General features: G+C 34.1%; 1 protein-coding gene across 13 annotated transcripts; it reads left to right on the plus strand.

Moving 5' to 3' along the window:
• The first annotated feature begins 626 nt into the window (after positions 1–626).
• On the plus strand, positions 627–12,125 carry LOC100814877 (chromatin modification-related protein eaf-1). 13 transcript variants are annotated; one of them, XM_006591914.4, is made up of 10 exons: positions 627–817; positions 937–1,005; positions 1,550–1,762; positions 1,854–2,069; positions 2,146–5,355; positions 5,556–5,740; positions 5,866–6,011; positions 6,095–6,148; positions 8,170–8,253; positions 11,783–12,125. In XM_006591914.4, the coding sequence occupies exons 1-7, from the start codon at positions 749–751 to the stop codon at positions 5,945–5,947; spliced, it is 4,044 nt and encodes a 1,347-aa protein (XP_006591977.1). In that variant the 5' UTR covers positions 627–748; the 3' UTR covers positions 5,948–6,011; positions 6,095–6,148; positions 8,170–8,253; positions 11,783–12,125. The 13 variants fall into 13 exon arrangements, with proteins under 13 accessions (XP_006591977.1, XP_040863237.1, XP_040863234.1 ...); XM_041007303.1 differs by having other exon boundaries at positions 11,964–12,125; XM_041007300.1 differs by having other exon boundaries at positions 628–817; positions 6,095–8,253; positions 11,783–11,878; positions 11,964–12,125.
• The last annotated feature ends 868 nt before the right edge of the window (positions 12,126–12,993 follow it).

Consider the following 12,993-nt stretch of genomic DNA (forward strand, 5'->3'; position numbering starts at 1 on the left):
GATATCATACCTTTGTCTTTTTTGTCCAAAATGAGACTCACTCAATGTTCTTTTTTTCTCCTTAGCTTATTTTCATCAATTGAGATATGGACACTCTTCAACCATATCTCTGTATTCTTATATAGTCTTTTTATCATTCTTTCTAATTTCCATTTTAACTTTAAGCTATTTCTTTTATATTCTCCTCCCCTCATTTATTTGTAAGGAGTATCAAAATCACATTAAATGAGGGTAGGATTTTTTATTTTTAGGTTTTTCCATTATCTTGTAATACTTTTCTTCAAAAGAAAACCAAATAAAAAATATTTTTATTTTATTTTATATCGATAAGATATAAGTTAAAGGAAAATGTTTAACTATATTAAATATTTTTAATAAAATAATTGATAAAAAAAATTAACTTTATGATCTTTTATTTTTATTTTTTATATGTTTAAAAAAATAATCATATGAAGTCGAACTCAATTAATTAAATATGCTATTTGATTTATTATAAATCTCTTATATTATCTTTTATTCCCACATACATACACTTTTTATTTTTCCCTTACTCTCTTAAACTAAAAACTAAAAAGATAATCCCCCCCTTCTATTCACCCATTTTCTCACTTTAAACCAAAAACCTAAATACAAAGGGTGAAAAATAAGAAAAATACCGAGCATGGGAGAGAACTAAAAGGAGGGAACGCCGTCGTTGGGGGTGCTTCTACTGCTAGCCTACCCTTATTCGCACATACCTCACAAATAAATGCACAACGCATTTCGCATTTCACAGCTACACCTTGTTTGTTCCGCTCGAAACGCAATCTTTGTCCCCGTGCGGTGCCCTTGCCGATTCTTCCATTTTCAAGTTACTCTTAACCTCCTTTTGCTTCTAGTTTTCACTCTCAATTTTTTTTTTTTTTTTTTTTTTTGCGTTTTCGGTTTCCGAAGCAGGTTTTAGGTCGGTTGGGGTTTTTGGTTTTCGAATCCAATCTCAACTCGTTAACGTTAAGAATAATTCAGGTACAGAATAATTTAGGTTTTGCACCTGAATCCGTATTCTCTGCATGCCAACCTCGTTTGCATTCATAATAACTCGGTAGATTCATCACACATATTGGATTAGTTTTCCTTCTCTTTATTGTTTGAAATATGTGAATATTGTGGAAGCTAAGAAGCATGGACACTTCTAGATAGTAGCAGTATTGTGTTGTAGCTGTGCCACGTATCCGTGTTGAACACTGCATGTACGGACGCTTTGAATGTTTCTGGTTGCATAATAATAGTTTCATGAATGTTGGCATTTCATAACATGAATTGTGATTTAGAAATTTTGTTTTGTGTTAATTTTAAATTAACTTTAGACTTACTCTAAAATAAATTAACTTTATACTTTATATATAACTATGCAGTGTGCCAGTGTCCTTTTTTTTAATGTCATATGCCCTTGCCTTGTCTGTGTCTTGTTGCATCCATATCATGAGTTGCATTTAAAACACTGTATAATTGATTGAATTAATTGTGTTTAGCTTTTATGCGTGTCTGGAGCTGAAGCTGTGCTTTATAGGTCAGCATGGGATTTGACAATGAGTGCATAGTGAACATTCAGTCACTTGCTGGAGAGTACTTCTGTCCAGTTTGTCGGCTGCTCGTATTTCCAAATGAAGCTTTGCAGTCACAATGTACTCATTTATATTGCAAGCCGTGTTTGACCTACGTTGTGAGCACTACAAGGGCTTGCCCATATGATGGCTACTTGGTCACTGAGGCAGATTCCAAGGTTCTTTTCCTACTTCTACTTCTCATTCCAAAATGCTCCCGTGCAATATTTTTTTCCTATTCACATATAAATTTGTATGCCTTAACTGCAGCCTCTGACAGAGTCAAATAAGGCACTTGCTGAAACTATTGGAAAAATCGCAGTTCATTGCCTTTATCATAGGAGCGGATGCACATGGCAAGGAACTTTGTCTGAGTGCACATCTCATTGTTCTGTATGTGCTTTTGGCAATTCTCCTGTTGTTTGCAACAGGTGTGGGATCCAAATAGTGCATTGCCAAGTACAAGAACATGCACAAAATTGCCCTGTATGTGTCATTTATAATTTAATAGTTCCTTTTGTCTATTTGTGGCAGTCTGGTGCTCATGTTTGTTGATTGGCAGGGTGTGCCAGGTCAAGTAGCCATTACCCAAGATCCTTCAGCTACTAGTGCTGTCTCTTCTACAGATCAGAATCAGAATGCTGCTCCAGTTGCAGCAACGGCATCTCAAACTGCTGTCACAACTACTATACCCGGGCAGGTTTCAAATCAGCCACCCAACCCAGCTTCCCAAACCCAAGCTCCAGTCCAAACTGCTGGGCAGCCAACTGCAGAGCAATGGTATCAGCAGCAACAATATCAACAATACTACCAGCAATACCCTGGACAAGATCCATACCAACAGCAGTATCAACATTACTACCCCTATCAACAGTCTGTGGTTCCACAGTACCAGCAGGCCTATGGTCAGCCCCAACCTCAGTCTCAATCACAGCCCCAGGGCCAGCTTCAACCTCAGTCCCAGCCACAGCCTCAACTTCAACCACAACCTCAGGCACAAGGACTGTCTCATCCACCTACACATATTCAGGCTCCTGTGGTCCCACCATCTCAGAATCAGATGCAAGTTCAACAACCACCACAGCAACTTCAACCTGCTGTGCAGCCACAAGGTCAGATGAGTCATGCACCAGGCCATGGTCAAGCCATCCCCCAGTCTCAGACTCAGCCTTATCCTTACCCCCAAGTTCAGCCACATTCTGTCCAACCTCAACCCCAACAACCGATGCAAATGCTTCCTTATCAGCAGCCTCATCCTCAAATGCAGCATTCACAACCACAAATTCAACAACCGGTTCAGAAGTATCCTGTTCCTCAATCTCAAGTTCATGCACAACTGCAACCTAATGCTCCAATTCAACATCACTCTCAGCTCCCCGTGCCTCCTCACCAGCCTGTGACTCCTAATGTCCAGACTCCAGTGCAAAATGCAATGTCGCATTCAGTGACAGGGCATCACTCTTATCCCCAACCTCTGCCTCACCCAAATATGCAACCCAGAGTCCCTCAACATACTATGCACATGCATCCTCAAAGTGGGCATCAACCCCAGGCCCAACATCCTGTCCAGATGCAGAATCAGTTTCCTCCACAAATTCCAACAGCACGTCCTAATCAATCTCATGCTATGTTTCCTAACCAGCAACAGCCAGCTTTGTTGCCTTCTTCAGTTCAGGGCCAAACTACCCCTCCTTTGCAACAACAGTCACTATATACCCATAATCAACAACCTGGGCAAATCAACCAACGTCCTACTTTGCCACCTGTTCAACAAATACCTCAGCAGCCGTTTGCACAACACCAAATGCCTATGCCATCTCATTTACAACCACAAGGTCCAGCACATTCATTTCCAAAGCATGCATATCCACAGGCACAGGGAAATACTGCAGGAAGGCCTTTAGTTCCCAATTATGCCGGACACCTACAGCCATTTGCACAATCTGCCAATACCATTCCAGTTAGACCTGGGCAAAATGGTGCTGGCTACCTGCCTGAAAATCAGAAATTGTTGGTTGGGGCCAATAATCAAGTACAGTTGCCTTCTGAATTGCAGTCTAGGGCACCAGAATCAATTGAAAGACAAGGTAATGTTGTTGAGCAACAAACTGACTCTGCCTCTGGGAAACTTGGTAAAGTTTTTAAAGATTTGGACAATGTGTCTGGATCATCAAATGAATTGAAATCTGAAAAAGTTGAAGCAGATTTGCAACCAACAGAGGTTGGAAATAAGCAAAATAGTGAAGATCCAGACTCTCTGAAGACTTCAGTCCCAAATACCAATGCAGTAGAAAATGGTGATTCTGTGAATAAGAATCTTGGGATGGCGGAGGCTGCTGAAAGCAATTGGAAGCCTTCAAGTGGTGCAACGCCTGGGGTTCAAAATGATAGTAATGAGCATTCTGTCCAAGGCAATGAATTTCAAGATGGACATCTGCCAAAGATAGAGACGAAACTCCCTTTGTCAGAAACTGATAAATTGCATAATGATGACAATCCTGAACCATCTGTCTCTCAAAGCAATGGCGGTTTTGCTAAGCTGTCTCACTCAGCCGCTTTCACTGATCAGAGTAAGCATCAGCAACCAATAATTAATTATGGCCCTCCTTCTGTCCAGCAGAGATCTTCTGCAATGTTAGCATCGCAATTGCCACATCCAACAGTTCCAAATCAGCCACTCTCTTCAGTGCACTCTTCAACCCTTATTAGGAATCATGGAACTGCCCCTGCTCTTCATTCAGGACAGCTCTTAACCGAGAATTTTCCACCAACCATGCTTAAGCAACCACAAGATTCTGGCATTCAGTTTAATAATCCAGGGCGAAGCTTGCAACCTCAGTCTCTTGGACCCCCACCACCATTTAACCAAGTACATGGGCCTCCTTTCCATGCTGGAGCATCTAATTTGTCTCGTCTTGGAGGGCCTCAACTTGGTGCCCCACTTCCTGGAGATATGCATGGTCGAATGACTGCCAACTTACCACCACATGCTCCTGAAGGTTTTGGTTTGCAGGATGAAAGGTTCAAACCTTTGCATGCTCTAAATCAACAAAATATTGAGAGAAGAGAGTTTGATGATGATCTTAAGAAATTCTCTAGGCTGCCTTTGAATTCCGAGCCAGTTTCTAAATTTGGAAATTATTCATTAGGCACTCATGAAGCTGGAAAGAGACCAGTTGGTATTCATGATGATGTCATTAAGAAATCAGGTTCTGCTCTTCATCCTGGTTATTTTGGACCAGGTCCTGGATATGCGAGACATCATATGGATGGTATAGCTCCAAGAAGTCCTGTTAGTGAATATGCTGAGATGTCCTCCCGGAGATTGGGGCTGCACTCTGGCAGTCTTGTTGGTAAGTCAGGTATAGATGATTTTGATGACAGAGTTGCACGTCGTTTTGGTGAATTCCGTGATAGTCGGTTTCCTCATTTGCCCAGCCATTTGCGTAGAGATGATTTTGATGGTTTTGGTAACTTTCGAATGGGTGAATATCCAAGGAGTGGTGATTTTGTTGGTCAAGATGAATTTGCTGGCCATTTTCGGAGGGGTGAACATTTGGGTCCACATAACTTCCCCAGACATTTGCAGCATGGGGAGCCTATTGGTTTTGGTGCCCACCCTGGTCATATGAGAGCAGTTGAACTTGATGGTTTTCGTAGTTTTGAATCTTTCAGCAAAGGTGGCCGACCAGGTCATCCGCAACTTGGTGAGCCTGGGTTCAGAAGCAGCTTTTCACTTACTGGATTTCCTAATGATGCTGGATTTTTAACAGTTAAGTTTTGATCACTCTTTTAAACATTTTTTATATGCTATTATCATCATACAGGTAAGAGTTAAAAAATTGAAGTTGAGTAGATGGAATGTGGATGTTTTGGGGGGAATATAGTATTTTTCTTCTTTGTAAATTGACTGCAATATTCCAGGGTTAGTTCATTTTTTTTAATAATTTATGTTCTATCATGTTTTTTCAGGGAGATATCAGGTCGTTTGATAATTTGAGGAGAAAGAAGGCTTCTAGCATGGGTTGGTGCCGGATATGTAAAGTTGACTGTGAAACAGTAGAAGGTTTGGACTTGCATTCACAAACAAAGGAGCACCAGAAGATGGCCATGGATATAGTTAAAACAATCAAACAAAATGCAAAGAAACAGAAATTGTAGGCTATTTTCTTGTTTGTTGCTGTCATTAATGCTATCTCATACATCTGGAAAAGAATTAAACTGCCATCTGGAAGATAAAACCCTCTATTACTTCATAATGGACATTTCTTTTGTTTTGTAGAATACCCAGTGAAGAACCCTCAATGGATGAGGGAAACAAGACACACAATACTGGTATTGAGGGTCGTGGAAATAAGCATTGAGTAATTGTGGTTTGCTGTAATCTGATATGCTCTCATACAGTTGTCATCAAAAGATGTTACTATGGTATTATTGCATTTAGCAATACTTACCATTTTGTTGTCATTTTCCTGCTTGCAAAGTTATTTATGCTACTCATGTTATTTCAGGTTGCTGCCTTCATATTAATGGAGATGTTTTTTCGGAACTGGAGTACTGTGGCAGTTAAGTTTGTTGGCTTTTGAATTTGAAATCCATGTCTCAACCTCGGTTATTTGTTAACAGTTTCTATCATTTATTTTTCTTATGTTGTTTACATGTTATTTTTAAGTACAATTTTTATGGATGACAATCTTTTGTTCGTAGTTATTAATCCTGGATAGTGGCCAACCTCAAAATCTCTATAGTAGGATGGCTGCTGTTTTAATCATTTTATAAGGATATATAATCTATCTCTATTATACACATAGTTAAATATGTAATGCTAAAAAAATATTCAAAATCTATGAATATTCATAATCATCAATAAAAAGTTCCTAGGCAAAACACACAAGTAAATAATGACAGAAGTGAAGGAAACAATAACAGAGACTGAAAATGTCCAGAGAACAGAGGAAAGAAGGCTGCACCTTTGCAGTCGCCGGAAAATGGCCAGAGAAGCAGTGGTCTCCAATGAAGGTGAATTGTGAGGGAGAATATGGTTCTTTTCTTTTTCTTGTAGGTCTTATCCAAGAGAGTAAAGTCTCATTTTTACCCCCTCTCCCCATGGTACTATAGCAAACAAATGGCCTGCATTTGGCCACGACAGCCTTGACCATGAAAACACCCTACAACAGCTGCTCTGTGGCAGCCAACTGCCACTATGGTGCTATAGCGCCCTATCAATAGCCCTTCTTTTTACTTATCATAGAAGCCTCCTATTGACGACTGTGCATTGATGGTAATCAGATATCCTAGTCCAGTTTTGTCTTGGTTATTATTTCTTGATAAACACAGGAGTTTCCAATATTCTGTGCTTTTATATCTTATAGGAAGGAGATCTCCCCTTTGTCTCTTGCATATTTTCCTAAAAGCCCCATTTTGTTTATACTGTAGCTAAAAAGGGAACAAAATGATCATTACAAATTAACCACAAGGCCGTACCACTTACCCACTATACTTTAATTAGTTTTTCTTTTAATTATTTTTTTTATTATAGTTTAAGAGTCAATTTACATTGAGCTTTTAGATTTAGAAAAATAGGAATAATCCATGTCTACAAAATTATATTTCCTCTACACACATCCCAAGGGCCATAAGTAATTACTTATTCGGTTCAATGATGTCTCTAAAGTGCACTTAAGGTGTTATTCCTAGCTGACAGAAGACTGTTGTCTTGACTGGTTTGACTGCTGGATTGACTGGTAAAGCATGATGTATTTCCTAACTGGTAACTAGGTGATTTAAACCTTTGATTTAAAAATAATTTTTTATGTATAAATTTCAATATATAGATTTTCAAGTATAAATTTCCTGAATCATACAATACGGGGATACAACCTTTGAAAATATCAAGGGTATATTATGCTGACCTATGAAATGGAAAATTTTACATGAAAATAAGAATTTATGAACAATGATAGAATTGGTGTACCAAAATTGCTATAAAAGCATAACAACATTTGTATCATTAATCCATGTCATAAACAATGTTTATGTTGTCTTCTGACAACCTACCGTATATTTGGCTTGGGGGATGGGATCTTGCATGCAAAAATTGTTAACAAAGCACATGGTAGACAGATTTTAAAGGAAAAAATAGAAAAAGGGAACATAATTGACTGTAAACATAGTTGAATATTGTAGCTTGTAAGTCTAAATCCTTTGTTGATTTTGTGAGACCTAGGGAACGTAGACTAGGGTTACTCTAGGTTTATGGTAACCTTTTATAAATGATACAGATGGAAAGGATGTATTCATTTTGTTTAGTATATAAAAACTTCGTACCCCATTGCCCATACAGATGGAAAGGATGTATTCATTTTGTTTAGTATATATCTAAGAATATTCCACTATGGTTTACTGACTTTGATTAAGTAACCTGTAGTCTATATTTGAATTATTCAGATAGTATGTAGTGGTGATAGTGACAATAATTTAAAATTCTTCTAATTTAGAGGTTGTTGGATTTTTCTTTTTTTGTATTATTTCCTAGAATCGCTTCTTCCTAGTTAAAGATTATCATCTTTGTATCACACAATGTTAGGAACGCTCATTGAAGCGGTGAGATAGACTTCTTGATTGGTGATTCTGGGCTTCAATCTCTACCCTGTCATTGTGTTTTTCTCAGGTTCGTGATTTCCAATCTTAATTTATGTTAACAGATCCCTTCTTAACATAAAAACAGTTTGCCCCTTAGGCTGATTGTTTGAAGTTATCTATCGAATGAATAATATATCTTTTGTTATTTATCGTTTTCCTTCAGTGGTAGAATATGTCATAGTATTTTTTTTTTTTTTAAATTTTCACAACAGATACTAAAATTTATGATCCAGTAGGAATGTAGGGTTAGGATGAATAAACCCGTGGTGCACTCATTTTGAGAGGGTGAGCGATATGCAGTGGTGGCCTGGTGGGCATAGTGAACTTTATATAGGAGCAATACTCCCAACCCAACCCTCTATAAATAAGAGAACTCTTCTTTAGTTGGTCTCTAATGAGATATTAAAATGATGTTTCAAAATTGCTGATTACAATAATGGTAATGCCTCTATCTATTAGTTGCATGTACCTCCTCAAAATAGAGATAGATGGCAGGAAACCTAGTAAGCTTGCAATGAGAATAAAAAACTTTGGTTAAGAATTAAATACTTAGGAAAAAATTAAGTGAGCGTTTTAGAAACACATTATGTGGTTGCAACGTGTACCCATTGGAGTGAGATAGGGAAAGAGGGGATGGGATCATGTTTTTCTTGTCTTTTTCGAAGTTGAGCATTTGTTGAATTGCACAATGGTTTACTCAGCAGTGTATTTGACCTTACCAGTTTTTCTTTTTCTTCGGGAGGCCAAGGATTAAATATAGTATAAGGTATTTTTGGCAAAAAATGCAATTATTGGGTGATTAATGCATTCTATCTGAGTCAAAATGAATTCATAATCACCATGATAAATTACTAAAACATTCTAGATTGTGTACTTACCATAAATAATTACCTTTATGTTTTTGTCTTTAGTACGATATGGAAGTCATCTTATGGGTGGTAAACTTCCATGCAATTTTCCTTCTATCCTAAACATTTTACTTTGTGTGAAAAAAAAGATTACTATCCATCTTGTAGGTTGTAGCATACTATCCTCAATTTTTGAGGATATATTTATAAAATAAAGTATATCAAATGTTATAGTTTATTAAATTAACTTATGAAATATTTTCTTATAAACTATATATTTCATATTTATCAACATTTAAATAAGCAAAAATAGAAAATAATTAACCTAACTCAAATCATTAAAGATACGAGTCTAATTTTGTAGGGCATAATCATAACAATCATTCTGTAAAAAAAATCATAACAAAGAGTGAGTAGTTTCACACTTATATAATTTCTCATTTATATAATTAATATAAAGGGAAAAAAAACATAATCAAACATTTATTTTTCGTTTTGAAGTTCATTTTCCTATATGAAAAATATAACTTTAAAAAGAATCTAAAAATAATAAATATGAATATAGAATACAATATAATTATTAAATTTGACTGTTAAGTTTATTTATTGTGTATATAATGTTATTATGCATTAATCTTTAAAAACATTTATTATCAAATTAAAATTTATTTTAAACTTGTTGAAATAGTACAATTTTTATTAAATAGATATCGTTGTTAATTATTTTAAAATAATATTTTTAATGATTTTAAATATATTAATTTTAATTATATCATATAATTGAAGATTTGAATTGACTAACATAATCGTATCATAAGTCAAGCATTCCCATTTAATATAATTAACATTGTATAATATTATTATTGTTGTTGTATTAGCTATATTATTATTGAGAGTAGTATTATTTCGTATTAGCTATATTGTTTCTTATTTTATTAGTTTTTTCTATTTCTATTTAATAAATATATAAAAGATAATAATAGTAGTATATTAAAACACATTGAATCTAATTATCTTTTATATAAAAATATAAAAGTTACTAATTTTCTATTAATGTTATATCATATTGACGACTACTATAAAGTTAAAATTTTGATTTGCTGACTCAAAGGTTAGAGTGAAAGTTACATAATTGAATCAAATCAATAATTATTGATGTTAGGGTCTTAACTTTAGATGCAATACTAATAAATAATTTATCATTTCATAATAGAATATTGATAAGTTTATTTCTATTTGCAATGTGAACATTTCAAAAGAAATATTAAAATAATAAAAGTAAAATCGTTTAACAAAAATTTATTATACTAAAATATGAAAAAATATTTAATATTTTTTTAAATGATTAAAATTTCAAATAAAATAAATTAAATATTTTAAATCAGCAAACTCTCACATTAAGATGAGAATGAAAATCTTATGCATTTAATTTTCTTTTTCTAAACTGTATAGAGATTCATATCCATGAAATATTTAGCAACACAATGTAATAATAGTATATAATTTTCTATTGTTGTATGACACCAAAAGAAAAAACAGAAAACTACGTTACCCTATTATTTCCTGCTACTATGCAAAACATGCTTAACATGAATTTTACAGAAAATTATGATTTATTTTAGTGGGAACAAAGAGATTTGAAAGAGTGCATGTAGTAATAAATAGGAGATGGTTTTTTTTTTCAAAAAATTAAATAAAATAAATCAATTAGTTCAAAGTGATTGAAAGGGGATAATTAATTATGTTTAAGCTAGTTTGGACAGTGTAAGAAAAGCCCTACTATAATATTAGATAATTTTTTGGGGGAAATAAAATCAATTTTAGTAATTTTATAAAATAATTCAAAAAAACAAACTTAAAAAATTCTAATAAAAAGCTAAATTATCCATAAATTTAAGATGATTAATCAATCTCGTACCATTCATCCATCTCGAATCTCTTGCATTTGTTGCTTCTTTAAAACTGTTTTTATTTATTGTTGATTGAGTATGGTATGTGTTTTGTTTGTAATCCCCCAATAGGCCTAGTCCCCTTCCCCAACCCAAACCATTTTCGGCATAGGTGTAAACCTACTCTGATAACTATAAAAAAAACACTAGTATAATTAGGAGCCAATTGAGAAGATCGTATTAAGCACCCTACAAAATATTTTCAATACAGCCTGAAGTTTTTTTGTTTTTTTACCTAAAATAAATTGTAGTAAGAAAATTAAGCCTCCATTAGTGTACCCAGAAGATGAGAGATTAAATGCTGAGAATTATTACTATTTGAGACCATTCCGTTTTCATGACATAGATTTGTGACATAAGTCGTTGATAGAACATTCTTAAAATGTTATCCCGATTTCAAGTAGAAATAAAAAAAATTCATGTAATAAAAAAAATTTAAGTGTTTGAACATTTTTTCCCTGTTTCTTAAGAATTTCTATACCCGTGAACCTTGGCTCTTCGTTACAATGGGATTTTATTTTTTTGGATTAGATGTTCGGTACTGACATGTCTATTTTGAAAGTAGTGTAGTTTTCTGAACGTGCCCCAGTGTATTGTTAAATTGGTAATCGACAGCAATAGAAGATCTAATTTCCTGTTTTCCTGTTGGTTATGCACTAAAGTCGTTAGAATGGGATAGGAAAAAACAATTTAGACATAGTTAAGAGTGTTTCTTCTTGCACTCGAAAGAATCAAGTGTCACCCCTTTTTTTGGGTGCAGAAATAGCAAACTCACAATTAATCAGGTTATGGATTCAGAAGCAGACATAAGCCCAAGAGAAGGTGGTACACATTTCTTTAGTCCAAAGACGTGGTGGTACTAGCTCCAGTTGGCCATTTAAAACTCCATTCCGTCAGTGTTTATCTATGAATGTCTTATAATCTTTTACTCATTGTTTTAGGAAATGAATTCAAGTCGTGACTGTTTCATTTTCACGGTTGCGTGGGAAACTTCAAGCAATCAACTCTTTAAAATAGCTTTACATTACTGTTCATTGTGGATTTGCTATCAGGACTTATATTTAATAACCTGAATAAAAAAAATTGTATACAACTTGATAAAATCAAGCTTCCACGCAAGAGCGATTGAAATTGGATATGCAAGTTCTTCTTCTTCTTCTTCGTGAATAATATTAGTTAATTAAATCAAATTCACAGGAACATAAAGTTGTAGTTTTTATTAACTTAATTTTTTTGTTTTATTAGTGTTAAATTTTTTATTAGAAAATTTTCCGAGCATGACCTACCTTTTAAGCGATTATAATAAAAGTTAACAGATTTATCTAATAACAACAACAATAATAATAATAATATACGATTAGGTAATGATGTTTAAAGAAAAATTAGGGCCTTCACAATAACCAAATTATAATTACATCCATAGTGGCTATTGCGAAAAGACTTCTTATTATATTTTAATTTTTAATTAAAAAGCTTTCATGATAATCAAATCAGGAGTGCATTTAAAGTGAATATCATTAGCTTTTAATGACTTTCAAATAATCAAATTGGAAGTGCATCTAAAATGGTTATTGTAAAAACTTTGATTTTTTTTTTATAATTTCATCTTTTAAAAGGCTTTGTGATCAGACGTACGTTCAAACTAATTATGGTTGACCTTTTATAGTTTTTTGTAATCACTAAATTGGAAGTACATCCAAAGTAGTGAAATGACATTATTATAATAATTATAGACAAATTATATTAATTAGCAGCTTAGTTAGATGAGAACATGTAAACATATTTTTTTACATGTACAATGACAATATTAAGATTTAAATCTTAGCAACTATACCATAGGATCTATATCAATTGGTTAAATAATGTGTATAGCTTATTGTATATTATTTGATATCAAAGTTTGACTCATTCCTTTATTTTTTTTAGGACACAAATATGATAACAATAATATATTTAATGTTGTTCCAATTT

This window comes from Glycine max, chromosome 12 (genome assembly GCF_000004515.6).
Source record: "Glycine max cultivar Williams 82 chromosome 12, Glycine_max_v4.0, whole genome shotgun sequence".
In the NCBI taxonomy this organism is placed as follows: domain Eukaryota; kingdom Viridiplantae; phylum Streptophyta; class Magnoliopsida; order Fabales; family Fabaceae; genus Glycine; species Glycine max.

What these genes read in the sequence shown, in the direction of transcription:
- LOC100814877 (XM_006591914.4), top strand. Translation starts at nt 749, where the DNA reads ATGCACAACGCATTTCGCATTTCACAGCTACACCTTGTTTGTTCCGCT. An exon ending in TAACGTTAAGAATAATTCAG is followed by an intron (nt 1,006 to 1,549) that starts GTACAGAATAAT and finishes TGTGCTTTATAG; the next exon opens with GTCAGCATGGGATTTGACAA. An exon ending in ATGATGCTGGATTTTTAACA is followed by an intron (nt 5,356 to 5,555) that starts GTTAAGTTTTGA and finishes ATGTTTTTTCAG; the next exon opens with GGAGATATCAGGTCGTTTGA.